At 39.6% G+C, this 27,789-nt stretch overlaps 3 protein-coding genes and 1 long non-coding RNA gene across 9 annotated transcripts; 2 read left to right on the plus strand and 2 right to left on the minus strand.

Annotated features, from left to right (window-relative positions):
- Window positions 1-5,580: 5,580 nt before the first annotated feature.
- Window positions 5,581-15,383, minus strand: unga (uracil DNA glycosylase a). Its single transcript, XM_083526463.1, has 7 exons — window positions 15,200-15,383; window positions 14,066-14,248; window positions 13,883-13,978; window positions 9,415-9,512; window positions 8,343-8,431; window positions 6,508-6,686; window positions 5,581-6,071 (listed from the first exon to the last, which is right to left on the minus strand). Exons 1-7 carry the CDS (start codon window positions 15,290-15,292, stop codon window positions 5,931-5,933), a joined length of 879 nt encoding a protein of 292 aa, XP_083382589.1. The 5' UTR covers window positions 15,293-15,383; the 3' UTR covers window positions 5,581-5,930.
- alkbh2 (alkB homolog 2, alpha-ketoglutarate dependent dioxygenase) lies at window positions 15,181-21,047 on the plus strand. 6 transcript variants are annotated; one of them, XR_014531018.1, is made up of 5 exons: window positions 15,682-15,809; window positions 15,887-16,132; window positions 17,911-18,109; window positions 18,177-19,214; window positions 19,373-19,499. XR_014531018.1 is itself a non-coding variant. In XM_083526438.1 (5 exons), exons 1-4 carry the CDS (start codon window positions 15,689-15,691, stop codon window positions 18,496-18,498), a joined length of 888 nt encoding a protein of 295 aa, XP_083382564.1. In that variant the 5' UTR covers window positions 15,682-15,688; the 3' UTR covers window positions 18,499-18,506; window positions 19,934-21,047. The 6 variants fall into 6 exon arrangements, 5 of the variants coding, with proteins under 5 accessions (XP_083382565.1, XP_083382567.1, XP_083382564.1 ...); XM_083526438.1 differs by lacking the exon at window positions 19,373-19,499 and adding an exon at window positions 19,934-21,047 and having other exon boundaries at window positions 18,177-18,506; XM_083526439.1 differs by lacking the exons at window positions 15,682-15,809; window positions 19,373-19,499 and adding an exon at window positions 15,181-15,316 and having other exon boundaries at window positions 18,177-19,344.
- Window positions 19,408-26,804, minus strand: bcl7a (BAF chromatin remodeling complex subunit BCL7A). Its single transcript, XM_083526455.1, has 6 exons — window positions 26,671-26,804; window positions 24,726-24,807; window positions 22,785-22,881; window positions 21,508-21,681; window positions 20,897-20,994; window positions 19,408-20,812 (listed from the first exon to the last, which is right to left on the minus strand). Exons 1-6 carry the CDS (start codon window positions 26,760-26,762, stop codon window positions 20,747-20,749), a joined length of 609 nt encoding a protein of 202 aa, XP_083382581.1. The 5' UTR covers window positions 26,763-26,804; the 3' UTR covers window positions 19,408-20,746.
- On the plus strand, window positions 25,901-27,151 carry LOC310718005. Its single transcript, XR_014531028.1, has 2 exons — window positions 25,901-26,516; window positions 26,696-27,151. It is a non-coding gene; the product is annotated as an uncharacterized lncRNA (long non-coding RNA).
- Window positions 27,152-27,789: the final 638 nt, after the last annotated feature.

Raw genomic sequence — 27,789 nt, forward strand, 5'->3', positions numbered from 1 at the left:
TGTTGATATGGTGAAGCAGGAAGTGGATAGGATAGTAAAGAGGACGTGAGAGCAGCGATTAAGAGAACGAAGAGTGGAAAGTTGGTTGGACCAGATGACATAGCGGTAGACGCATGGTTTAGGATAGATGGCAGGTGGAGTTTTTAACCAGATTGTTCAACAAGATTCAGGAAGGTGAGAGGATGCCTGAGGAATGGAGAAGGAGTGTGCTGGTACCGATTTTTAAGCATAAGGAAGATTTGTAGACCTGCAGTAACTACAGGGGAATAAAGTTGTTCAGTCACACCATGAAGTTATGGGAAAGAGTACTGGAAGCCAGGCTGAGAGAAGAGGTGACCATCTGTGAGCAACAGTATGATTTCATGCCGAGGAAGAGCACCACAGATGCCCTATTTGCTTTGAGAATGTTAAGGAAAAGTATAGAGAAGGTCAGAAGGAGTTGCATTGTGTGTTTGGGGATTTATAGAAAGTGTACGACCGGGTCCTGAGAGATGAATTGTGGTATTGTATGAATAAGTCAGGTGTGGTAGAGAAGTATGTGAGGGTGGTGCAGGACATGTATGAGTGCAGTGTGACAGCAGTGAAGTGTGCAGTAGTAAAGTCAGACTGGTTCAAGGTGGAGGTTGGACTGCATCAAGGATCGGCTTTAAGCCCTTTCCTGTTGACGTACAAGGTCTTTATTATTGTGATTTGTGGTGAGAGTAGGGAGCAGGTTGAGAAGAGCCTGGAGAGGTGGAGGTACGTGCTGGAGAGAAGAGGAAGAAAAGTCAGTAGAAGTAAGACACAGGTATATCGGTAGGAGAATGCTGAGGATGGAGCCGCCAGGAGGCAGGAAAAGAGGAAGGCCAAGGAGGAGGTTTATGGATGTGGTGAGGGAAGACATACAGGTAGTTGGGTTGAAAGAGGCAGATGTAGAGGACATGGGGGTATGGAGACGGATGAGCCGCTGTGGCAACCCCTAATGGGAGAAGCCAAAAGAAGAAGGAGATTATTAAACTTGAAAACAAACACAACAATGCCAGGGGGATAAAAAGACACTAGAGTCACTGTGGCTACTTACTCCACACCAGAAAAATGATTTGTAGTGCACCGTAAATTCCGATTTTTTTTTATGCACGTGTGAAATCACTGACATTTCCACACACACATAAACACACCCCCACTTGTATACACAACTGTGTTACCCAACTGGGGCCTAACTTGAAATTACCCAATTTGGCAACCTGCTACATATGCAAACCCTCTCCTGATTGGTTCAAGTTGGACCACACCAAACTTCTGTCACAGCTACACTGTATACTAGAGGATAGTGAGGACTCTGAAGTATGTTTTTCTCACCTCAGGAAGTGATATGGAGCAAATAACAATTAGACAAAAGTCTCTGATCACTATATTTTAGAATAAATGTATATTCATAGATAGGCAGCAATGTTCTGTGTTAATGCTTCATACCAATGTGATTCAACTCACCACTTAACTCTGAAAAATTTCTGAGGCAAAAAAAAGATTTTATACCACAGCACCAAAATTCTCAGATATCAAATGTCTCATGGTGTTAACTTAAACAAATTTCATGTATACAGTCCCTGAGAAAAATATGGATACACATCAGGCAATTACATAAGGTTTTGGACAGAACACTTCACAGGTTTTTGTCTATATTTGGAGAACATTCTAACTCATTATATAGCTATAGATCAAATACTGAACCAGCATCTCCACAATTCCATACTTCAAAACCATGAAATTCTATTTGGACTGCGATTTATTGAAACCAACGTCACCATATATCAAGACAATGAGTTAGAGTGACGCTAATCTAAAAAAAACAATCTGGAGTGTTATCTATCAAGGAACGGCCAAATCACTACACCAAAACAGTCGTGGCTGTTAATGAAGTAAATGCAATTTGTGACAGTATCTAATTAGCATTTTCACCTATCTGTACTTTACTGAAGTATTTCCATTTGGGAAGACTTTTCAAAGTCAAATATCTTACCTTTTACTCAATTCTATTTTGGGAAATCAGTCCTTCTTTTTAATAATGAGTGCATAAAAAAAGTGTATCTCTGCTTTAACTGTATCACAAGGCCAGGTAAAAAAATGTCCAACGAGTAAAGAACAACTTTTCCAAGAGGCATGACAAAGTATTTTGTCAAACAGTGTTTTAAGCTGTTATTCATGCCAAGGAAGGATTTTCAATTAAATTCAATTGAACATGTGTACATTTATATATTGTCAATCTTTATACCGTGAGTTGACCCAGTTGGAACATGCACATGTCTCTGAAAAACCATTAAAAAACTACGTTTCCACACTTTTGACACATTGTGTTTGTCGAAGTAGTCTTCAGTACCACAGGCGTCTTTTCTGGGGTTTTTTTTTGCATTCTTTTGTCTAATTACCTTTGCACCATTTAGATTCCTACTGTAATTTAAGTGGTAATAGGAATGAACCTTGAGGACATTCAGCATTATGTAACTATCGATTAGAAATTGTAATAACTGGCAAATTTACTGTGGTATAAGATGGTAGGCTGCTTCACATTATCCTGTCATTGATTGACATGGTCAGTGTCACAGTTCATTACTTCCAAGTGAATTGTTTTAGTGCTGTGCTGCTTGGACAAGTGACAAATGGTAATCATTTAACAGCCAAGTCAAGTGGCTTCAATGTCATTTCAGCCACATAAAATATAGTGCACGGCCATATATTTCCTGATGCTACGGCTATAGAAAACATCAATATTATAGAGGAACGCAGTATAACAGAGAACGGCGTCACAGACAGGAATCTCAAACAGTGTAAATGAACAGCATAAAGCAAGAAACCCAATGAACACAATTCAAGTCTCCTTTCACTGCAGCCACACCCCACATGCATTATCTCCAATGGAAGCATCGATATTTACCTCATAAAATTACCCCATGCATTACGGTTTTCTTGGGGATTTGAAATTCAGGCAAAATGTATGTTTTTGTGCAAATTCTACAAAACGCAAAAGTGTCAATGGTCCATGAAAGCCAAATGTTTTGAACTGTTCTCCACGATCTTTCCTCCCGATGTCCAGGTTTTCTTAAAAAGTCCGTCTTGTAAATGTCCTTGTAAGCGTATATGCGACCAAATCAATTTCTCCTGTGTCAGCCGTTGTGGAATGAATTAAATTCACACAAATATGGGGGATGCGTTCTGACTATCTTATCAAAAGGGTTGAAAATGGTGATGTGATTGCGACGCCTGCTAGGGGGGCCTCTGAGGGGCCGAATCGTAATCTGATTGGTTAACGCAACATCTTCAGGCAATGTGGAGTTTATGCTAAAAAGAAATAGCCCACAGTGCTCAAAGTGCTGGTCTTATGGCAATCTGTGATTGGAGAGAAATTCCAACGTAAACTATGATTAGGTGGCGCAGCAGCGCCCCCAAGAGAAACACTATGAAATTAAGAGAATAGACTATTGGGAATAATTCAATACAAATTTTTAATAAACAAAAAAAATATATTTTTTAGAGTTCAAGTCATCAGAGTAGACCTTGCTGACCCTGACAGCCTGCCATTGGTACACCATGATATGGTTAATCAATAAAGGTTAATCCACAAATGAACACAAAATGAATTAGGACCTACCTGTAGATATAAATGTTTGGTGAAGATTAATATATTATTATTAATGTATTATTATATTTTTTGTGGCTTTGTAATAGAGGATGATCTCAGCTTCTCAGATCTTCTTCATTAACTGCTAGGGGGTCTTGCAATCCAAGACAGCACAATTTCCTTTCACGTTTCAAGCACTCGTGTGTAGTTACGTATGTCGAAATGAGCTTTTTTTTTAGTTATTGATGTATTTGTTATTAGCGCACGAAGTGACGCTTCACACTCAACACATGAAAAACACAAAGTAGAAGGACTAAGGATTTTCTACATGAACTGTCAAATACAAAAGTAAAGCCTCATCAGTGTCAGAGGAACATTGAATTTTATACGAACTAGATTTCACACAGGGTTGTAGAAGAACCTTATTGGGCGTCACGAATGATTAGAAACCGAGCAAAAGTTTTACATTTCAGCTTCAAAACTTTAAAGACAACAAGTCTGAGAGCATAAATCCTGAAGAAGCACATGAGCAGCAGCTACTGTCTAAGTCACATGTCAACAATTTAATTCAATCCATGATCTTACTAATGGTTTCTTCAGTACAGCACGCCTGGGAATAGCAGGATCGTCCATTACAATACAAATAATTTTTTTCTTTGATAATAATAACCTCACTAATATCGTCACTATGGAACTGTGAGCTGGAGTAATATGTGGCCGTGTTGGAGTCGCTAAGAGCAGGACTTGGAGATGAGCATCGGGACAGGGTTCCTGTGGGACCCGATGGAAAATGCAGCAAGAGCGAGAATGAGTTAGAGTCCATAATGAACACTGGAGCATTTGATGTTTTAGGTAGCATATATTCATCAGCTTTGTATTTATATAAAGCCAATTTGAGACAATATCCACTTTTTAACTGCTATACAACTAAAAGGAATTGATGGATTCGGATTGTTTCAATACACATGGAAGTCACTTTAGGTTTAAGCAGTGGTGAGCCATCAGAGCCTGAACTTACCTGGTAACCAGAATCACTGCTTTGCGTTTGAATAAATATGCTGCTGCTAGTAGTGTTTGAGTTAGAGTTTCAATCCCTTCAGAATTCAGCCGTCGCGTCACACGTAGCGTAGAGAAAAAAGCTGTCGCTTTCTTTTCAAACTGGAGTCACTAAGGCCATCTAGAAGGCATCCAACTTCTGCATTTTCATGTCCTTTTTTTTTTTTTTCTAGTCAGAGTTCGCAACCCGCATCCGTAGCAAACTGCACCAGCTCGAATATATGTGTGTGAATTTAATAGCTTTGTGTTAATTCCACAGCGGCTGACAGGAAATATCGAGTTAGCCGCAGATACGCTTACAAGGACATTTACAAGACTTTTCAAGCAACATTGTGAGAAAACTACACACGATTTGCCTAAATTAAAAATTCCCAGGAGAACCGCAGCGCACAAAAAACACGCACGGAAACCGGGGTAGTTTTGAGGTCAATATCGATGCTTGTTAGTAACCATGTATTTGGGTTGTGGCTACAGTGAAAGGATTGGGTTTCTTGCATAATATTGACAGTTTCTATAATGATGGTATCCACCATCATGAGGACATTTTGTGTAAATTCAGTACCAGCTTTCTCTTCTGCTTCTCCTGTGTGAAAGGAATAGTGTGACTTGTTAGGAATCCAATCTCCATCTTATCTCTCCGAAACGCAGATAAGCGCGAGTGAGCCGAGCTGGACGTGACCTTGGTGCGCGAGCTGCGTGCGGAAAAGACAAATAGGACCCTGAGTGTTGGCATTAAAAGCCTGAAATGTCGGTGAAGCTTTTAATAAAACGTTACGTTCATCAACGGAGACCTGATTCGTGTCTTTAAAGCTGGGAAAATACCCTGGTTCCTGGATCTGACAGATTCCACATGCTTCCTTGGAACATGACTAACGGTATTGGCTTGATCTCGGGAAGTTTTTCATTGTCCAGATTCATCTTCAATCACGGTTGTTTAATCAAGTTTATTAAGAGAAACATCCTTTGAAAAAGAATAAAAAACTAACAAGTTTTTGAAGAAAGTGCAAGTGTATGAAGAAAAGAAAAAAAACGCTATAGAACAAGGTTTCAGAAAAGAAAAAAAGTAATCAGAATTGCAGATCAACACAACAATCAGAACATACAAAAAAATACTGTTAACATGAAACCTTTTTTCATTGAAGAGGAACGAGAGGCTGTAGCGTAACAGTGTAAAATAGTGTACACCTGCGTCGGATCAGCACACAGGCCGTCGCGTCGCGGTGAAGAGCTTCCTGAACAGGCAGAACGTTTTCGGTGTTATGGTTCGAGCTCGCCAAACTCACAGCGCTTTCCAGTCTATTGGCTTTTTCCCGGATTTCAGGAGGAGCTCGTTAGTCTTCGAGAAGTGTTTGCACCCAAAGAAGCCACGGTGTGCGGAAAGCGGGGATGGGTGAACTGCTTGCAGGACGTGGTGTCGTTTCTGCAGGGAAAAAAAAATTATTTGAAGGTCATCGTCAGTCAGACTTCGACCCTGTTTATTGTACTGGAACCTCAACATGCACCAAAAGCTCTGCCTTATGTAACTTTTATGGAAAATTTGTTTAAACGAGGAAACTACAATACCGACAAAAGTATCGGGACACCTGACTGTTCCATCTGTGCGTTATGTGGGTCTTTTCCAAATTGTTACCACAAACATGGAGGCCCATATACTGTCTAGTAGGAGACCAAAACCTGTTCCTCTACAAAGCCAGCTCCATGAAGATATGCTTACCATAAATTGGAGTGGAAGATCTCCTGCCTCGAAAAGAAGCACATACTAATCTTATAATCCACAAACTTTTGCCTCTATAATGTACAACAGGCTTCAAATTCGAGTTTTCAATAATAATAAAAAAAAATTCACCGCAACCCACCCTATCGATCGCGGCGCCTTTCTTCTGCGCGTACGCGCCCCACAGCATGAAGACCAGGCCGTCCAGGTTGGTGCTGAGCCACTGCACCACGGCGTCCGTGAAAGTCTCCCATCCTTTGTCTTTGTGCGAGTTGGCCAGATGCGCTCGCACCGTCAACACGGCGTTTAGCAGCAGAACCCCTGCGGAGTCGCCGAGAGACACACAGTTTTCGCTTTTCACTTTCGATAATAATCTCACGAAACCTTTTCCTGGATGTTGTTTAGGACAGAACGAGGGGGAAATATGCAAAGTGTATATAGCAGTAGGAGTAAATATGTCCAGGAAACAATCTGCGAGTGACCTTTTTGTTGTATTTCATGTCCTCTCGGGTGAATAAAATCAAAGATCAGATCGATCCATCTGTCTATCCTGCCGTCTATCCGCCCGTCTATCTATCCACCTCTGTATTTCAGTCTAACAAGACAGACCCGTGGTAACAGTCGCATCAAACCACCCACAAGTAATAAATGGAATAGAATCTGTGTGAACACATGCAGGAGAGAACCTCTGACGGGAAATTGTGTTCCTACGCCCACAAATGGTGAAAAATCCAATAAAAAAAATGTTGCGGATGAAAAATGATGGCACCCCAAATTTTTGTACCGCGGAGATGAAATGCAGAAGAAATATATATTGACAATATGTCCAGACCAATTCAAATGCATTGGGGGGAAATATTAATATACTGTCCAACAATTTTGAACCTATTGTCTGCATTTTCCACGCATCTGATTTCATCTCTTGAAATATGGACATGTCCAGATGAATTCCAATGTATGGGGAGAAATTTGAACAATATGTCCATGAATTCATGCATTGTGTATATATATAAAAATTTGCAAAGATTTCAAACTAACTTCTTTCACGTTGTCTTTGTGGGATATTGTTTGTAGAATCTTATGAAGGAAAATAATGCATTTAATCCATTTTGGAATAAGGATGTAACATAAAATGTGATAAAAAGTCAAGTGCGCTGAATACTTTCCAGATGCACAGAAAACATGGACTATACGATCCAATGAACTCAGATTTGACTTTTTTTTTGTCCTGTAATCAAGCAAAAACTAAAGAAGGTGCTTTTTTCCCCATTTAAAAAAAACAAGGTCACCCTCAGAATGATGATGTACTTCTAAATATTCGGTGCATGATTGTTAGTTCGAATCCTATACCGCAAGCCGGTGTCCAAACTGAGGGACATTTATAATGAAATACATTTTATTTTAAATGTGCAACACCCGACTTCTCACCGTTCAGGAAACAACGCAAAAAAACAAAACAAAAGGTTTCTGATGAGTGTTTGGGTGTCACACTATGAAAATCTCTATCCTCATATAAAGGTCTGATTTTAAAGTCCACTGAAAAGTGAGAAATTTGTGGCGTATGTTATTCACGTAGATGTATAAAAGGAGGAGTTTTGCTAGTAGATGTGGCTATTAGTATTAGTATTGGGATGCCTGACTTTTCCACCCATATGGTTCATTACCAAAGTGTTACCACAATGTTGGAGGCACACAAATGTATAAGACGTCGCTGGATGAGGTTAGTAGGACATTTTTCCTCCACATGATCTAGGAGACCCAAACCTGTTCCAGCATGACAATGCCAGATCCATGAAAATATGGTTTGGCATTAAAGATCTCCTGCTATAGAGCTCTGAACTCAATTTGATTGAACACCTTTTAAGATGAATTTCTCACAGTGACTGCACCCCAGGCCTCCTCACCTCACCTACATCAGTACCCGACTTAAAATCTCCACAACTTTATGACCATTTTTCCAGAAGAGTCAAACCTCACCTTGCTTCGCCCATCCTGTCAGATCTCCGTGGCCTGGATGCTGGAAGCCTTTGATGTCCGACTCCAGTTCTTTATACATGTTCACCAGACTGCAACACATTACACACATCATATGAACCTCATTGCTCAAGATATATAGCGATTACGAAACACTGCAATGAGAAACTTCAGATCGGAGTTTGGATGAATTGCATCATAGACTCGATCTGATGAAGGTATCTGATACGGCCGGGTGGTTTACAGGCCTGGATCGAGTTCAAACTGAAAAAAAAAAAAGGGGATTAAAACATGATAGAAACTGTTTTTTAAACTCTATCTCTAACATGAGCAAAAGATTAAGCAAGAGGAAGAGAGAGAGAGAGAGAGAGAGAGAGAGAGAGAGAGAGAGAGAGAAAGAGAGAGAGAGAGAAAAATAGATAGAACAAGGGAGAGATGTAGGGAGAGAGAGGAAAGAAGGCAGGAAGAGAAAGAAAGAGAGAAAGTGTACAAGCTTGTTCATGAGAAGGAGTGCAAGTTAGAGTGCAAAAAATAAAATATATTGGAAGCGAGAGAGATTGTTGAAAGAGAGTGATAGATGCATCCGGGTAGATCTAAAAAAAAAAAAAAAAAAAAAAAAAAAAAAAAAAAAAAAAAAAACCCAGCCAAGTTGAAGCGTTTTTTTTTTTTTGAACGAACGGACAAAGAGCTTGAGTTTGTTGCTGCAGGAACCCTAACATTAATCAGGGTTGTTTGCTGTATGAACCAAAGGTTTTTGTACAAATGGAGCAAAAAAAACCAAAAAGCACATGGACGTAGTCTATGGGAAAGCGAGAAGCAAGAACAAATGAGGGAGAGACACACAATGTGTACACAGGTTTTTCGTTCATTTCCCAGTGAAGAGAAGAGAAGCCTGAAGAACAACAACAACAACAAAAAAAATCCACTTAAAGCACAAATTCTGCTCTCTGCCGCTATCGGACACTGCGTTATTCATAAACCACATCGTTTTACGTGAGAAAAGAATTTAGTCAGGCAGCCCTTAAACGTGGAATAAATACTGAATTATGAAATCGGGCCCGAAATCAAGACTTGCCTTGGTGGAGGTGGGACGGGTCTCTGCACGCTGAAACACAAGCCATGAGCCTGATTCGGACCGTGGTATGGATCCTGACCGAGAACAACCACCTTCACCTAGCAAAACCAAGCAAAAAAAGTGATTTTTATTTCCCCTCACTTTACTGCTGGGTTGCCAGATCTCCCACATATGGGACTAAATAAGGAAGCACATACCAATCTTAGAATCAGGTTCCTACAAACTTTTGCTCCTATAATCTTTATATATATATATATATATATATATATATATATATATATATATATATATATATATATATATATATAAATAAATAAACAAACAACAGGAACTCCACAACAGTAAAAAAGAAAATGTGCAGTTTCAACATTTGTTTCGAAACTTGTGGTTCAAGACTTTTGTAACACATCATGTGGTAAAAAAAAAAAATAATTTAGGAAAAAGGGCCTCCTTTATCAGATTCCACTTTAGCGCCTAGGCAGTTTCAAGTGTCAAGAGGAAACGGATCAGTATGGTATTTATTTATTTTTCATCATTTGTTGTGTAGCTTGTGGAGATTTGTACTCATTCAAGTTTTTCCTGCTACCACATCCAAAGACATCCTACTTGAATAAAGGTAGACAGATTTATTATTTTAGCTGATTAATCTGCGCCGATAGTCAATTGGTTAAACGAGCGGCAAAAAAACATTGATAGTTTTTCCGGGTTGCATTATACAATACGAGGGCGACCTCTAGAGGTTAATCACTGACAGCATGTGCTCTTTAATTGAAGGGTCTTTTTTCATTTTGTTACTTTTTTGTTACAGTTTGAATGCTTGTCTTTGATTTTATTTTGAATATTTATTAACAGTCATATTTATTTAATTCAGCACATTTTCATGATTTAGTACCGTTTTTTTATTTTTGTACCACAGTTCAGTACTACATTACATACAGTGAGGAAAATATGTATTTGAACACCCTGCTATTTTGCAAGTTCTCCCACTTAGAAATCATGGAGCGGTCTGAAATTGTCATCGTAGCTGTGTGTCCACTGTGAGAGACATAACCCAAAAAAAGAAAAAAACAGAAATCACAATATATGATTTTTAAACAATTTATTTGTATGATACAGCTGCAAATAAGTATTTGAACATCTGTCTATCAGCTAGAATTCTGACCCTCAAAGACCTGTTAGTCTGCCTTTAAAATGTCCACCTCCACTACATTTATTATCCTAAATTAGATGCACCTGTTTAAGGTCATTAGCTGCATAAAGACACCTGTCCACCACATACAATCAGTAAGAATCGAACTACTAACATGGCAAGACCAAAGAGCTGTCCAAAGACACTAGAGACAAAATTGTTTGGTGAATAAAGGTCCACTGTTGGAGCAATCATTAGAAAATGGAAGAAGCTAAACATGACTGCCAATCTCCCTCGGACGGGGTCTCAATGACCCTAAGGAAGGTGAGAAATCAGCCCAGAACTACACGGGAGGAGCTGGTCAATGACCACCGTTTCCAAGGTTACTGTTGACATCATGGTTTGAAATCATGCATGGCACGGAAGGTTCCCCTGCCTAAACCAGCACATATCCAGGCACGTCTTAAGTTTGCCAATGACCATTTGGATGATCCAGATGAGTCATGGGAGAAAGTCATGTGGTCAGATAAAACCAAAATAGAACTTTTGGGTCATAATTCCACTAAACGTGTTTGGAGAAAGAAGAATGATGAGAACACCATCCCTACTCCAAGAACACCATCCCTACTGTGAAGCATGGGGGTGGTAGCATCATGCTTTGGGGGTGTTTTTCTGCACATGGGACAGGGCGACTGCACTGTATTAAGGAGAGGATGACCGGGGCCATGTATTGCGAGATTTTGGGGAACAACCTCCTTCACTCAGTTAGAGCATTGAAGATGGGTCGAGGCTGGGTCTTCCAACATCACAATGACGAGAAACACACAGCCAGGATAACCAAGGAGTGGATCTGTAAGAAGCATATCAAGGTTCTGGCGTGGCCTAGCCAGTCTCCAGACCTAAACCCAATAGAGAATCTTTGGAGGGAGCTCAAACTCCGTGTTTCTCAGCGACAGGCCAGAAACCTGACTGATCTAGAGAAGATCTGTGTGGAGGAGTGGGCCAAAATCCCTCCTGCAGTGTGTGCAAACCTGGTGAAAAACTACAGGAAACATTTGACCTCTGTAATTGCAAACAAAGGCTACTGTACCAAATATTAACATTGACTTTCTCAGGTGTTCAAATACTTATTTGCAGCTGTATCATACAAATAAATAGTTAAAAAATCATACATTGTGATTTCTGGATATTTATTTATTTTTTTTTAGATTATGTCTCTCACAGTGGACATGCACTTACAATGACAATTTCAGACCCCTCCATGATTTCTAAATGGGAAAACTTGCAAAATAGCAGGGTGTTCAAATACTTATTTTCCTCACTGCAGCTATGTTATCTATCGGTAAAATCCAACCTCTGTCACCCGCTACATACGATTCTGCGGCTCCAAATTTGAGGTAACAGTTTGAGGAGGAAACATATGTGGCTTGAAAAGTGAGGTCCCCCAATACTTTTGTCCAGATAGTGTTCATGTAGGAACACAAGTTATTTCAAATATGGTTAAAGGTCGAGAAAGAAAAATTCAAGCTCATCATAATAATGAAAAATAAGGGGACAGGAGAGGAAGAATATGGTGGAGAGGGAAGGAAACGATTGTGTTGGAAATGGGATTCTGCTCAGGGAAAATCCTGCAATCACAACCCTGGACTTTTCTACCATTTTGGAATCTTACACCAAATTGCCAAACTTCTAGATCTGGGCATTAACACCTCCACCTGCAACTGGGTCATGGACTTTCTGACCAACAGACCCCAGCAGGTTTGATCTGGCTCCATCTGCTCCAACACCATCACACCCAACACTGGTGTACCACAGGGCTGTGTGCTCAGCCCCTTCCTCTACTCCCTCTTCACCTCCGACTGCAGGCCTGTGAATGGATCTAACTCCATCATCAAGTTTGCAGATGACACTACCGTGATTGGTCTCATCACCAACAATGATGAGACTGCCTACAGGGAGGAGATCCAGCACCTAGCCACATGGTGCAATAACAATAACCTGCTCCTTAACACCTCCAAAGCAAAGGAGCTTATTGTGGACTTCAGGAAGGAGGCAAGAGGCACACGAAACCACCCACATCAACGGGATGGCTGTTGAGCGTGTCTCCAGTTTCAAGTTCCTGGGGATCCACATCTCGGCGGACCTGTCCTGGAACATCAACACCTCCAGCCTGGTCAAGAAGGCTCACCAGCGCCTCTTTTTCCTAAAGACACTTAAAAAAAAAAAACAGCTCTCCTCGAATATCCTGGTAAACTTCTACCGCTGCGCAATAGAAAGCATCCTGACCAGCTGGGTCACAGTCTGGTATGGGAGCTGCTCTGCTGCAGAGCGTAAGGCACTGCAGCGGGTGGTGAAAACTGCCCAGCGCATCACAGGGACTTCACTCCCAGCCATGGAGGACATCCAGAAGAAACGCTGTCTGCGTCGAGCTCGCAGCATTCTTAAGGACTCCTCTCATCCCCCCAATGAACTGTTTACTCTTCTGCCCTTTGGCAGGCGTTACAGGTGCCTCCGGACCAGGACCAGCAGACTAAAGAACAGCTTTTTTCCTAGAGCTGTCTCTTTAGTGAACTCTGACACTCACTGATACACCACCACATTTCCCCTGAGTCACCACATGACTCATCATGACTCACCACACCTCACACTTCGTCACTTTGCTAATGGACTCTCTGAACAAAAACTTATGCTCACCAAGACACTGATCAATTCTCACCTCACACTTTGTTATTGCACGGACTGTTTACACAAACCTTTGCTCATTTGCACACAGCTCTTTTTGTATTGCTGCTCACCATTAACTTATTACCATTGTATATATACCCGTTCTCTGTTTATATTTATAGCAATATTATGTTCACATCCTTCTGTAAATCTCTGTGTATAGTAATAGGCATCTGTATATCATGTTCACAATACATATATTCATCTGTATATTATTGTTCATAGTACATATATTAATCTGTATATTGTGTTTTTAGTACATATATTCATCTGTATACTACATTTATAGTACATATACATCTTTAAATGACTGTTTATAGTCTATATTTCTTTTTTTTCAACTATGTAAATTCATATAAAAACTGTGTATCCTGCACTTGCTGTTATTCGACTCTGGTTAGACCCAAACTGCATTTCGTTGCCTTGTACTTGTACATGTGTAATGACAATAAAGTTAAATCTAATCTAATCTAATCAAATTGGTGTGGAATCGTATCCATGTTATTAGTTTGTGTGTCAGCCGTTTACATTTTATTGACCAGACGAATACATTTGTCCGTCCCCAGATTTATCCATCAGGCCATCATCAATGTGTCCTACATCTAAAAAACTCACATCTTCAATCTTGCACATCTGTGTCCAGGTGAACACCTGCTCCAGAGGTGGATACACAGTGTGTTTCTGCCTCTCATCATCCACAAAGTTCAGTAACTAAAGTGGAAAAAAAACAGTTAAAGAAGAAAGAGTTGTTAAAAAAGAGCAAGAGAAGAAAAACAAGGCATGAAAAACCCTGATCACCGATGTGAAGTAGTTCTTGTTGAACTCGGCACCCAGAGCGCTGCTCCAGCTCTCCCCGATACCCGCAGGCCCGCGGCGGGACGACAGGCGCTCCAGAGCCGCCGCTTTGTTCCGGGCGATCCGCTCGAGCTGCTCCGGACTCAGCGGCTCATCGTCACCCCTTTCAACTTTCAGCTTCTTCCCCTGGGACGAGATGGTTGTGCGTTTAGTGCAGTTCCACCAGCGCGTCCACAAAACACTCACACACGGCGGGTGGAGGAAACGCGGCTCCGCGCGCAACAGCGCCACCGTCATCGTCATCATCAACTACATCAACTTCATCCCCGGCGACCCGCAGCGCCATAACACACGCGCACGCGCTCTCACTCACACGTGCACCGTTGAACCGGAAGTTATTGTTTTTGTTTTTAATACATTTTTCATTTTACTATATATAAAAATGTGCTGTTTTCAGGAAATATAATTACTAAATATTGATTCGATTGGCTTTTTACTTTATTCATTTAATATCCATTTTGTTACAAATATTTATCTATTTTTGAAAGAATTTGTACTTTACAGCATTTTCCTGACACCGGCTTCAAACTTTTGCACATTACTGTGAGCATATATGTATTTACATGCATATAACTATCATTTTTATAAAGTATAAATAAAGAGATATAAAATATACAGACAAAAGTATAAATAGGGTCCAAATACTGAATAAACCAATAAATAAATAACCTGATAAAAAAATAATATAATAGATTTAAAAAAGGAAATGTTTATAACTTTCTTGAGGCATTCATTTTTTAATGTATATATAATACTAAATAGAAATTCATACGTTTAATTATTAATTATATGTATGGGGGAAAAATGAATTTAAAATTGTACACAATTTTTTTCTATCAAGAACTTGTGTTTTTATTGACGTATGTGGTCGCATCTACATCCGGGTCACATCTTTCGCGGGAAATTTTCAGCGCGTTGGGTTTTTTTTATTATAATAAAATTAATGAACAGTTCAAGAAAATGCTTTTTTTTAATGGATCTAAAGTGTAAAAACGTGTAAAAACGTGTGATGCGTCTGTTAAAGAGTAAGAACAATGTGATTGGTATTAATATCGCTATACCGGCGTGTGGACTCACGTGGGCCACGTGTTCTCTGCCTTTCAGCTCATCGAGTTCTCGCTTCTTCCCTGCAGGAGAGAAAAAAGACTTGATGCTCTTCTGTCCGATCATCTTTCACGATCAGTGTACCAACCGGTCCGTAAGTGTGTGTGTGTGTGAGACTCTGGTGTTGCCCAACTTTCTCAACTCGCGCCTGAAAATTGTGCCAGCCAATAAGAGAGCAGCACGAGCGCCCACCTCCCTGTACAAACACAAGAAAGTTTTTACTATATAATAATAATAATAATAATAATAATAATAATAATACTTCATTTTCCGAATTATTTAATGGTATCTATCTATCTGTCTGTCTGTCTGTCTGTCTGTCTGTCTGTCTGTCTGTCTATCTATCTATCTATCTATCTATCTATCTATCTATCTATCTATGTCTGTCTGTCTGTCTGTCTGTCTGTCTGTCGTGAAGGGTAGAGCAGAAATATCCAATAGATGGCGATATTATTTGTGGTGATGGCTGGAATGAATAAAAGAGAGAAGAAGAGCAGGAACAGTCATATGCCTTATAGGGTGGGACACATGCAAGACCCTTTATATGTAATTAATGTAGCTGCTTTGATAAAGACATCCACATGTAGGACACCTTGTGATGTTTGTCTGAAGATACAACAGTATTGTTGCCATCATGATGTCTTCTGATATATGATTCAGGGGCCAGGATGAGCAAAGAAGGAGCAGTGTGTGTGGAACCCAACACACCTAAGAACCAGCATCTGGAACTGCTGTGTACAGGGGGGATGCGTGAGGCTGTAGATGAGGAGGATGAGTTCCCACCTCCCATCCCCTGGCAGAAGATTGAGGTGCTGGGGCTCGACTGTGATTACGGCTTACTTTTCTCCCGAGAAGAAGCAAACAGGCTTTTTCTGCAGCTGGAGGACGAGGTGGATTACTTTACAGGTACACGTGGCCTTCGAAACGACGTCGAATTCGATCATGTCCCCACAACGTGCACACAGAAAATGTGTTTTACTGCTAACTAGGGTAATAAACAGGTCTAAAATTAATCTCTGGTGGACAAAATATTCGGATCGGAATCAATATATTGTAGAAAATAATAGATATTTGAATAAATACAACATAGAATACAAAAGACACAACTAACGTTGAAATAATCGCGTCAAAAGCGTGTGTACAACCAAATGCCTATTCGTATAAACTGCAATATACATACCTGTTTATTTCTGAGGTAAATATTTAGCCGAGACATCGTCATAAACAAAAACATCATCAAAAAAAAAACACCATCTTTGGTACCATATAATACAAATATAGACTTCACAATGAAACGATTTTGAATTTCCAAGTCACACAATTGCACTTATTGGCTATATAGCACTTTTCACAGTTAGTAAAGGGATTTAGTAATAATTATCCGCATTATCCGGTGTCTTGCTGATGAGGAGGTCCGCTGGTTCCTCTCAAGGTTTCTTCATCATTGCGTCTCAGGGAGGTTTTTTTTGCTCCAGTCACCTAGAAGTTGCTCATTAGGGCTAAATGTGTACATGTAAATGTCCTGTCATGAAATCCAGTCTTACTTTCAGGTTTGAGTGTTCGATTAGATGTTAAACTGGATATTAGATTAGATATTAGACTGGATGTAAGATGTTAGACTGGATATTAGACTAGCTGTTAAATTAAATATTAGATTAGATGTTTGACTGGGTGTTAGATTAGATGTTAATATTAGATTGGATGTAAGATTAGATGTTATATTAGATTACATGTTAGATTAGATGTTAAATTAAATGTTAGACTGGTTGTTAGATTAGATATTATATAAGATGTTAGACTGGATATTAGATTAGATGTTAAATTTAATATTAGATTTGATGTAAGATTAGATGTTATATTAGATATTTGATTACATGTTAGATTAGATGTTAAATTAGATGTTAGACTGGTTGTTAGACTGGATATTATATTAGATGTTAGACTGGATATTAGATTAGATGTTAAATTAGATATTATATTGGGTGTAAGATTAGATGTTAGATTAGATGTTAAATTAAATGTTAGACTGGATGTAAAATTAGATGTTAGATTAATTTTAGATTAGATGTTGAATTAGATGTTAGACTGTGTGTTAGATTAGATATTATATTAGATGTTAGACTGAATGTTAGAGCAGATGTTAGACATGATTTTAGATTAGATGTTAGACTGAATGTTAAATCAGATGTTAGATTAGATGTTAGACTGGATGTTGGATTAGATGTTAGACTGGATGTTAGATTAGATGTTAGACTGAATGTTAGATCAGATGTTAGATTAGATGTTAGATTGGATGTTAGGGCACTGATCATTGTAGGATTTTGATGACTGTGTGATTAAATGTATAGAAAAAAACGTATAAAACAGTAATATTACCTTTTGATTTTGCCTCTGTTTTCTCTAACCAACGCATCATAATTCACATTTTGTTTTGCAATTGCGAACCAAACACAAATGAACGCACTGAACACTGACCACACACCGCATGATATTGAAAAAATAATCAATGCAGTTTCTTAAATTCAGAAATCAATAATCAAATATAATGAAAGTTTTGCATGTATTCATTAATTGAAGATTAAACCACAAATCCACAAATTCTATAATAATCACAATCATTGCTTCTGTCGTGTGCTTTTGCCCTCACCACGTTGATGTACGTGACATCACTCATGGTCTTCGAGGTGAACAAGCGAAGGTGCAGGTGTTTGGGAAGATGCACAGCGTCCCCCGGAAGCAGGCGACATATGGAGATAAAGGACTGGTGTACTCTTTTTCTGGAGTGCATCTCGCAGCCAGGGTCTGGACCCCGACCCTGGAATACATCCGTAACGCCGTCACCGGTGCCACAGGACACACTTTCAACTTCGTCCTGATAAACAGGTGATTATTATCTGAAAATGTTCAAAAATGATAGCACACATAGGACCGATGTTCTGGCTCTCCTCAGGTACAAAGACGGTCAGGATCACATCGGGGAACACAGGGACGACGAGCGCGAGCTGGACCCTTCCTGCCCCATCGCCTCGGTGTCTCTGGGAGCCGCGCGGGATTTCGTGTTCAGGCATAAAGATGCTCGCAAGGAGCCGAAGAAATGTCAGATAGAACCCGTGAAACTGGAACTGGCCCACGGGAGCCTTCTTCTCATGAACCCTCCGACTAACACGTACTGGTACCACAGCCTCCCAGTGCGGAGGAAGGTGAAGACCACGCGCATTAACCTCACTTTCAGACGCATTGTTATGGGTTGCCAGAAAAGGAGAAAGGACTGACTTTCGAGGTGAATATGTTAGTGATCGATGAGGTCACACAAGCTAGAAGGTTTATGATATTTGGCAAATGAAGCAACACAAACATTGTGTAGCCGTCATTATCACTCATATATCCATACTGCATTAGGACAGGGATACCACATGACCCACAAAAAAGAGAAGAACGTGAAGTGGAAGAGGGTTTTTTTTTTTTCTTTCATTGGTAGTGTGTTGGACCTTCAGTCCAGTTATTCTTATTCTGGTCAGTTTTAGTAACACAAAATATTTTGGTTAATGGAAAATAACGAAGCAAAACAGTACGGATCAAAAGTATTGGGACACCCGACTTTTCCAGTCAGCAAACACTATTGATCTCCATTGGGAAGTTTTCACACTGATTGCCCGCCTTTACTAACACCCTTGTGGTTGAATGAATCTCCACAAGCACACTCCAAAATCTAGTGGAACATCTTCCCAAAAGCGTGGAGGTTATTAGAAGAGGAAATGGGGACTATATGTGGAATAGGATGTTTAAAAAACAAATCTTATGGTCAGGTGTCCACAAACCTTTATCTATACAGTGTACAATAAATGAACACGTACGAGTATGCTAGGCATAATGGTATCTATCTATCTATTGACCTATCTATGATTGATGGATGGATATGGTTTATCCCCACACTCACAAAAAAATCTAATATTTCAATCAACGATCCTTTAATGGAACCACATGGAGTGTAACGCTTTCCTAATTGTTCTGTCGTTCTCATTTCGCCACACTGCCGGCTGTTCACACTGTGTGAAGTAGATGGTCTGATCCTGCTTAATAGTTCAGACCCAACGCTTACTTACACACACACACACACACACACGCGCACACACACACAAAAGGCAGTTTGATGGTCTAGTGAACAAAAGACCAGTTTCGAGTTTATTTAAAGGAAATGTAATTTTTTTATTTCTTTTTTTTTTATATATAAAAAACAAAAAACTACATGTGGAATAAATAAAATGAAACACAACCATACTTCTGTACAAGACATTTCTAAAGCAGAGTGAAAAATAATGGTCCCAATGAGTACATTTTTTCGCTAAAAGGTTCAAAGATTGAACTACGAGAAGGCAATATTTTGGCGAAATATTGTGGCAAAAAAAAGAAAAAAGAAAGAAAAACAAGAAAAAAAATTAAGTGTAATAACAAAAATGTTATCGTATAAATATATACATATTTTGCAAGCAGACACATCCGAGTGATTCGTGTAATTTTTTTTGTTTAGTTTTTTTTTTTGTCTAAAAGTCAGACTTAGTGTTTATACGCCAGCACTGCTGGACTGAGTGTGAGGTATTTGCGCAGCTGTTTATCTGTAACCTGCCTGTTAACATCTAATGAAAATCGCTTTCTTTCCCCCCCTTCCCCGAACCGCACAACTCCCCCCCCCCGGACAACCGCACGAAGCTGGGTCTTGATGGCGGGGCGCTTGCCGGAGAAAGACGAATACTTGATGAATCCGCGGTCAGGATCGACGTCCTCGTCGCTTCGTGCGGGTTTGTGGCGCCGTTGAAATGGTGACCTGCATTTCAAAAGCTGTTGTGTTTTGCACCATCACAGTTTTTCGACTGCACTTCGAGTGGAAAATTAAACGTTGAACTGGGAGAACGTGGGGAAAAAAATACTTCCGAGACAGAAAAAAAAAAAAACTAAACGAGCTTATTTCTGCGTCACAAGGCACACGACCAAGCAGGACGTATGCTACGAGCTACAGTCTTCACAGCAGACTTTAATCTGGGACTAGTACCACTCACTCACCACCTTAACTGCTCATTTTTCTAGCTATTCAAGGGGGAAAAAAAAAAAAACTTTTTAAACTACAGCAGCAGAACCGATCGAATGTCAGCGCAACTAACAGTGTGTTGACCCTCCTGAGCGAAACAAACAAAAAAATTTGTGTGGGGGGGAAAAATTGCTCGAGCGTACGCTTTCGAGACGTCGAGTGGCAGTGGAGAAGAAGGAGCAGAACTGAAGAGCAGTGATGTTATGATCAGACTCGGATTGGTGCGACGGAAAAAAAAAACCTGCATCCAAACCCGGAGTCTCACGATTCCCTTCCTCTGAACTGAAAAGCAACTGTGAGGGATAAAGTTTGTGTGTATGTGAGTGAATTCAAACTGATTACAGATCGGGGAGAAAAAAAAAGAAAAAAGAAACGACTCGAAAGCATACAGGGAGACGAAAGGGAGATCACTAGAGTGTAACAGTTGGCAAAGACGGTTAGTTGTCTTCTGAGGAGGAGTCCATCTTGCCTTTCTTGCTCGGAGGAGCACCATCGTCCATATCCTGTGGAGGTAAACGAATGTAGAAACAAATAGGGGAAAGAAATACTATTTTTGGTTCGGTACAATGACACAAACTGTGCGTTACCTGAGCGGTTTTGGAGGCGTCTGTGAAGTGTTTTTGCTCTCCCTGTGACTTGCCGTCTCTTTTAGCGGTTGTGGACTCTGACGAGGAATGGTTTGGTCCTGTGACGATTAAAATGCGCGTTATTAACAAATAAATGTGCGTTCTTTCAGAATCATTGGGGGGGGGGGGTTTACAGCTTATGTAATCCTGGGAAAAGCTCCACTCTTCTGGGAAGATGTTACACTAAATTTTGTGGTGTTAGTAAAGTCAGGTACTGATGGAAGGTGAGGTGAAGAGGCCTGGGGTGCAGTCAGCTTGAAAAACTCATCTCAATAGGGGTTTGAGCTCTGTAGCAGGCCGCTCAAGATCTTCCTACCCATGTTAAGCATGCGTATCTCCATAGAGTTATCTTTGTGCACAGGGGAATTGTCATAGTGGAACAGGTTTGGGTCTAATAGCAAATGAAAGGAGCATTTTAATGCTACCGTATCCTATAACAATTGTGTGCCTCCAAGATGGCTGGAAAAGCCAATACTTTTGTCCATATAATGTGTGTTAAAGCAGGTAAAAATGACTGTGTAAAAGTGTATAAAAAATGTTTGTTGGAATCGGAATTCCCGGATCGGACCGACCTGTCTTGCTGTCCTGACCAGACGAAGGCTGTTTGCTGGGAAACTGCTCGCTTTTGGCGTCGCCGCTGTCGGTCTGAGGCGTGGCCATGGGTTCAGGGGTGGGGCTCGTGTTGTTACTGGTCTCTTGCTTTAAAGGGGACGAGTCAGCGATGGAGCTCTGGTTACTGTTATCATCTAGGAAATAGGGAGGGTGGGAAAAAAAAGGAAGAAGGAAAATAGTCAAGGCCTTTCCTTATATCAACTCTCAAATAGTGTTTTGTTTCCCCCCAAAAAAGAATGGAATCAGTGCGCATTTCCGTTTGACCTTTTTTTTTATTATTTTTTTTTTTTATTTTTTTATTTTTTTTTTTTTATTTTTTTTTTTTTTACAAATATTAATAAATTCAAACCTACAAAGCGACACGCATTGATTCAGTCCTGGAAAAATCGTTTCAATCATTAAACGCTCGTTTTACGGATGCGGAAAGTCCCAAATCAAGCACCAAAATCCGCGCATCCAGCAATCGAAACGGTCCGTGTGGAAACTAGGGTTCTGTTTCTGTTTGACACAAGTTCTGTTTGGTGCCCTGACGATTTGCGGAATTTCAAACGCCACAATTACTTTTCAACTTTTACAAGAGCGTTTTTACGAGCTGCCCTGTTTGAGCAACTGGCACAAAGAAAGTGAAGTAATGGGCGCCTGGTATTTCTATGTTGTTGTTTTTCCCCATGTGTTTAATAGACACGAAGTTCTTTAAAGAAACGTGTACCGTTTTTGAATCATTCAATTTAATTTCATAATAAAAGCATTTACAACAGACCAAAACGTGCGATTAATCACGTTAACTGATGACAATTATGCGATTAATCGTGCTTTTTTATATATCTATACATTTTTTCCAAAAATATTTGCACCACTTAAGTGGAAAATAAAATCCCTTCATCACCTTGCAGTGGAGATTCGTTCCAAAATTCTAGATTTTTAGAAGATTTTTATCATTTATCCATATTGAACACATCTATTTAGGAGTTCAAGAACGTATGAGAACGAGTGCATTACCATAAACCAGTTATTTACACCTTGCAGCCTGTCAGAACTGCTGGTATGGAAAATGAACACATTCTGAGCCAATCAGAATTAAGAATTCATAACAAACAGTATAATGCAATTTTTTTAACCACCCCCCAAATTTGGTCCCTATGCAAAAATAAATGACAACAGGCACCAAAGCTCAATGGGCTTTCAGTCGGTGTATGGAAGCAGTCAGCTGTGAGATGAGTCAGTTGTGTATGATTACCGTGCATGTCCATCATTCCGGGAGAAGAGCTGTTTTCTGGGGTGGTCACTTCCGAACCGTACTTATCGTCCTTGCCCTTCTTTTTGGTTTTGTTCTTCTGCGAAAGGAAACCAGTAGAAGTTCAGTGTGTGCGTTTTCTGTTGGTTTTTTCTATACCTTCAATGTTCAGTATGTATGATTTTCTTTTAGTGACGCTTCTTTATGATCGAGATCTTCATGCGAGTATGGAATAATATTCGGTAATGAGCGAGCGCTCGAGCTTCGGCTGAGGAATACGTTTCGGCAGACGAGTGTTTGACTTAATTTATGAATTCCTTCTGGCTAGCTTTCTTCACTTTCCATACTTTAATTAAAGCCTATTAAATAAAACGACTTGTTCTCACAAAATGTTCTCACTGGAGCTCCTAGGCCCTGACTGGGTGAACTAGCAAAGAGGATGGGTCTCTGAATGGGACTATGAAGCTCTTTTAACTCTTTTTAATTTGGATCAAAGGAAATAAAATATTCAAAATAGAACACAGAAAATATCTAGTGGTTAAGTTGAGAAAATGTACCATTTTGAACGAGTGTCTTGGAGAAGCAGATTTGTCTACATTTGACTACGTCTACAAATTGTGGAACAATTTCAGAAATGTTCTTCAACATCAAACTGCAAAGACTGTAAATATCTCATCATCGACATAATATGGGAAATATGGAGAAAAGAACAAGGGTGGAAATCGGTCCAGGATGGGTGTGATCGTCGGGCCCTCAGGCGGCACTGCATTAAAAACGGGCATGATTCTCGCATGGAAATCACTACATGGGCTCAGAAATACCTCCAGAAATCATTATCTGAGAACACAGTTGACCGTTTATATACACAAATGCAGTTTTAAATCATTAAAAGAAGAAGCCATATGTGAATATGGTCCAGAAACCCAGTCGTTTTTTCTAGGCTAAAGCTCATATAAAATTGAATGAGGCGAAACTGTTCTGTCCTCTGGATTAAAGAGGAGTGGGACTATCCAATTTATTATCAGCATTCAGTTAAAAAAAACCTGCATCTCCAATGGTATGGAAGCATTTGTGCCTATGGAATGGGTAGCTTTCACATCTGGAGAGGCACAAAAGGTATAAACATGTTTTAGAGCAACATAGACTCCCATCAGGACAACGCCTTTTTAGGGATGGCCTTGTAGCTTTTTCCAGCAAGACAATGCCAAACTTACTGTATCTATTACAACAGAGCATCTATGTAGAGTCTGGGAGCTAAACTGGCCTGCCAGCATTCCAGTTCTTTCTCCAACGGAAAACATTTGGCACATCATGAAACAAAAAATATGACATAGAAGACCCAGGAGTGTTGAGCACCCAGAATCCTGTATCAGACATAGACTTCACAGATCCCAGACCTACATGTGCTGTTTTTAAACGACGAATGGATGCTACACAGTGCTAAATCTGGCAAAATGAATTAAAAAAATTAAGATTTAAAAACAAAAATGACCTTATTTTTTCCTTAAAACTGTCTATTTTTAAACAGTTGATATGTTTTCTATTTTTGACTGTAAACAAAATATGGGTTTATTAGATTTGCAGATCATTGTATTCTGTTTTTATTTAAATTTTACCTAGCGTCCAAACTTTCTTGCAATTAGGTGTCTTTTACGGAATTTACAGAATGTTCATAAAAGCCCTATTTCTTGTGTAAAAACGTTGGAAGTATTTACACACGTACCCATTCAGATCCAGTTTATAAAGAGGGCAATTGTACATTAGACCAAAACAAATATGCAACAATTCTGTGTAATAGAATTTTTGAAATATGTCTTTAAGACTAAAGTTCGCTAAAGGTAGTCCAATGTTAAGAAAAAAACGAGGTTAGCAAGTTGAAGAAAACACACACACACACACACACACACACACACACACACACACACACACACACTTTCAACTTACATCATCTGGTTTCGGTTCCATCACAGGCACCCATTTGTAGATTCTCAAAGACGTGTCTCCAACCGTCACCCATTTTTTCTCCCTAAGCAGAAGAGTTCAGATCGTCATTTTTCACCACATTTTTGTGGGATGTATTTCTAACAGCAATATTAAACTGGTTTCTTTTTTTTGGCGAAACACCCCTTTAGATTTCACCCTTCCAAAAAACATTTTTAAACACAACATACCGTTTACGCATCATTAGACTCCTGGTATCAGAACATATTGCAGATTCTTCTCCTAAATTGCTTTTTTCATTGCTGCTGTAACAGAAATTTCCCCAATGTGGGACGAATGATGGTGGATCTCATCTTAAACCAGTACAACATGTGTAAAGTGTCCCTATACTGCTGCAGTCTATGTGTACTGTACATATAGCATATTGTCGTGCAAGTACACCATATGTAGCTCTCAGCCATATGTACTTTACTTGAAAATCGTTTCTGCCTCTATGCACAACGTCAACTCCATTAAGATACGCTTTACATGGATTAGATGTGAGATCTTGAGTGGCCTGCTACAAAACTCAGACCTCAACCCTATTGAACACCTTTGGGATGAATTTTTCTGCACCCGAGGCCTCCTCACCTCACATACATCAGTACATGGTTTTTGTGGCTGAATGAAACTAGTGGAACATCTTCCCAGAAGAGTGGAGGTTATTATAACAGCAAATGGAGACTAGATGTACATTGTTCATCAAGTAGCACATACCAATTTTGTGTATATTTGTATGCAGTCGTCTACTGCGGTCTATGTATGTGATCGGGTATAAAGATCTATACTCTAGTAAACAAAAACGTTCAACAACCCTAAATATGTTTCGGATTTTCCAAAGAAACTACATCTCTCATGAGGACCGTCCCAGAAAAGGAAAAGCAAGAGCTACCTCTGCTGCAGAGGATACATTTGTTAGAATTACCAGACATTAAAGACTGACATAAATTCGTCTCGGTGTTTAAGTGGCACACGTTTCGACACCTTCGTGATCGGACCGTGCCGAACAAATCTAGATGATTTGCACGAGGTGGAGTGAAGGAAAAGCAGCCAACTAGTACTCGACACCCTCGATGGGGAAATGTCGACGGAAAATTGGAAACATGAACCATATTCTGGATTGTTGAACACGGTTTTTTAGTGTACCACACAATTCTATACTAGTTTGGGTGTCTTCGGTTTTGATGGATGATGTTTGAAATAATAAAAAGAGAAAAAACCACTGATGGTGAAGGCGTGACCATGTCTTTTGACCGACACTGTAAAGGAAAATGCGCATATACACGCATAGATACATAAACGTGTGTGTGTAGATATGATGTCAAATATGAAACCGTTTTAGATGCGGCTATATGTGTGCGCGTGCGTGCGTGCGCGTGTTTGTTTCAGGCCCCCACCGCCTGTGTCTCATTTTTTGCCTCCAGTTGAACTCCGAGCGCTGAATTTAAAAAGCCGGACCAAAAAAAAAAAAAACAACATATACACACACACACACACACACACTAGAGCATTCTGTCCCCGGGCCCCGTGTCTCAGCGCCTCCCCGGTTCCTGAGCGCAGGCATTACAGGCTCAAAGAGACGGAGAGAGAGAGAGAGAGAGAGAGGAGGGAGGGAAGGAAGGAAAAAAACGGCTTCATGTGACTGCGACGAAATGGCTTCTGAGGTTCAACCACGTTTAAACGTGTAAAAAAAGGAAGGACGGAAAAGACGTGAGGACAGAAGACGTCCCCGCGCGCGCGCCGTAGAAAAAAAAGGTGCGCTATAAAACTCACCTGAGCGGCGCATAAAAAAAACCCGTTTTCGTTTGGTTTCATTGTTTCATCGTTTCTCCTCCTCCCCCCCTCTCTCTCCCTCTCTCACACACAGGCTCCCCCCTCCCCCCTCTTTTACATTCTCTTTTGCTCTTACCATTTTCGTACTTTTTCAATTGCAGCCATGACCCGCTTGATGTCATCTTTCGCCCTGCTCCGGGTCTCGGCGCGCACCGACCTGCCCGACATGACCGCTCTCGGTAACACGGATCTGGGGGGATTTTTCTTTCCGCTCCGCTCCGCCGGCTGCTGGAGACACAATGCGAAACGCGCAGGAGCGAGGCGGACAGAGGGGGGAAGGGCTTGTGCGCATGCGCGAAGCACACCAAACGCACAGTGCCCTTCAAAGCTTTCGAGCCCGAACACACGCCTGATATTAAAATAATAATAATAAAAACCTTATAGTTTAATTTTCACATCTCTGTGATCCTTAACACCGAACAATGATATCATATGAACAATTAAATAACAACACTGAAAATAAATAAGTAAATAAATAATAAAACTATACATTAAATGTTTGATTCGAAGCACCAAAGAACAAAATTGAGAAACTTATAATAAAAATAAAGTGATAATGAATAAAATAAAATGAAAAAGGCTATCAAAACAAAAGTGATCATCAAATAGCAAACTCATAATAATAATAATGATAATAATAATGATAATAATAATAATTATTATTATTATTATTATTATTATTATTATTATCATTATTATTATTATTATTATCATTATTATTATTATTATTATTATTATTATTATCATTATTATTATTATTATTATTATTATTATCATTATTATTATTATCATTATAATACTACTATTGCGGAAACGCAAAATGATCATCAGTGTATGCAGAGAATATAAATAGCATATTTATAATGAAATAACACAAACTCATTATAATAATTAATAGCAATAATAATAATAATAATAATAATAATAATAATAATAATAACAATAATATATGCAAATATGCACAATAACACAAACTCGCAGTCTTTAATCCACTCAGTGTTTGTTTATTGTGATATTCCCTTATAAAATTTATGAAATAAGTTGGATTAGAAGCAACAAAGAACAAAAATCATCTTTAGAAAAAACTGAATTTATATAAAAAAAAAGATTAATACATACATTTTTTGTGCAAAAAAATACTAACTGAAAAACACCAAATGGTCATCAATGCATGTAGTAATATATAATTTAATAA

This window comes from Silurus aristotelis (genome assembly GCF_946808225.1).
Source record: "Silurus aristotelis genome assembly, chromosome: 23".
In the NCBI taxonomy this organism is placed as follows: domain Eukaryota; kingdom Metazoa; phylum Chordata; class Actinopteri; order Siluriformes; family Siluridae; genus Silurus; species Silurus aristotelis.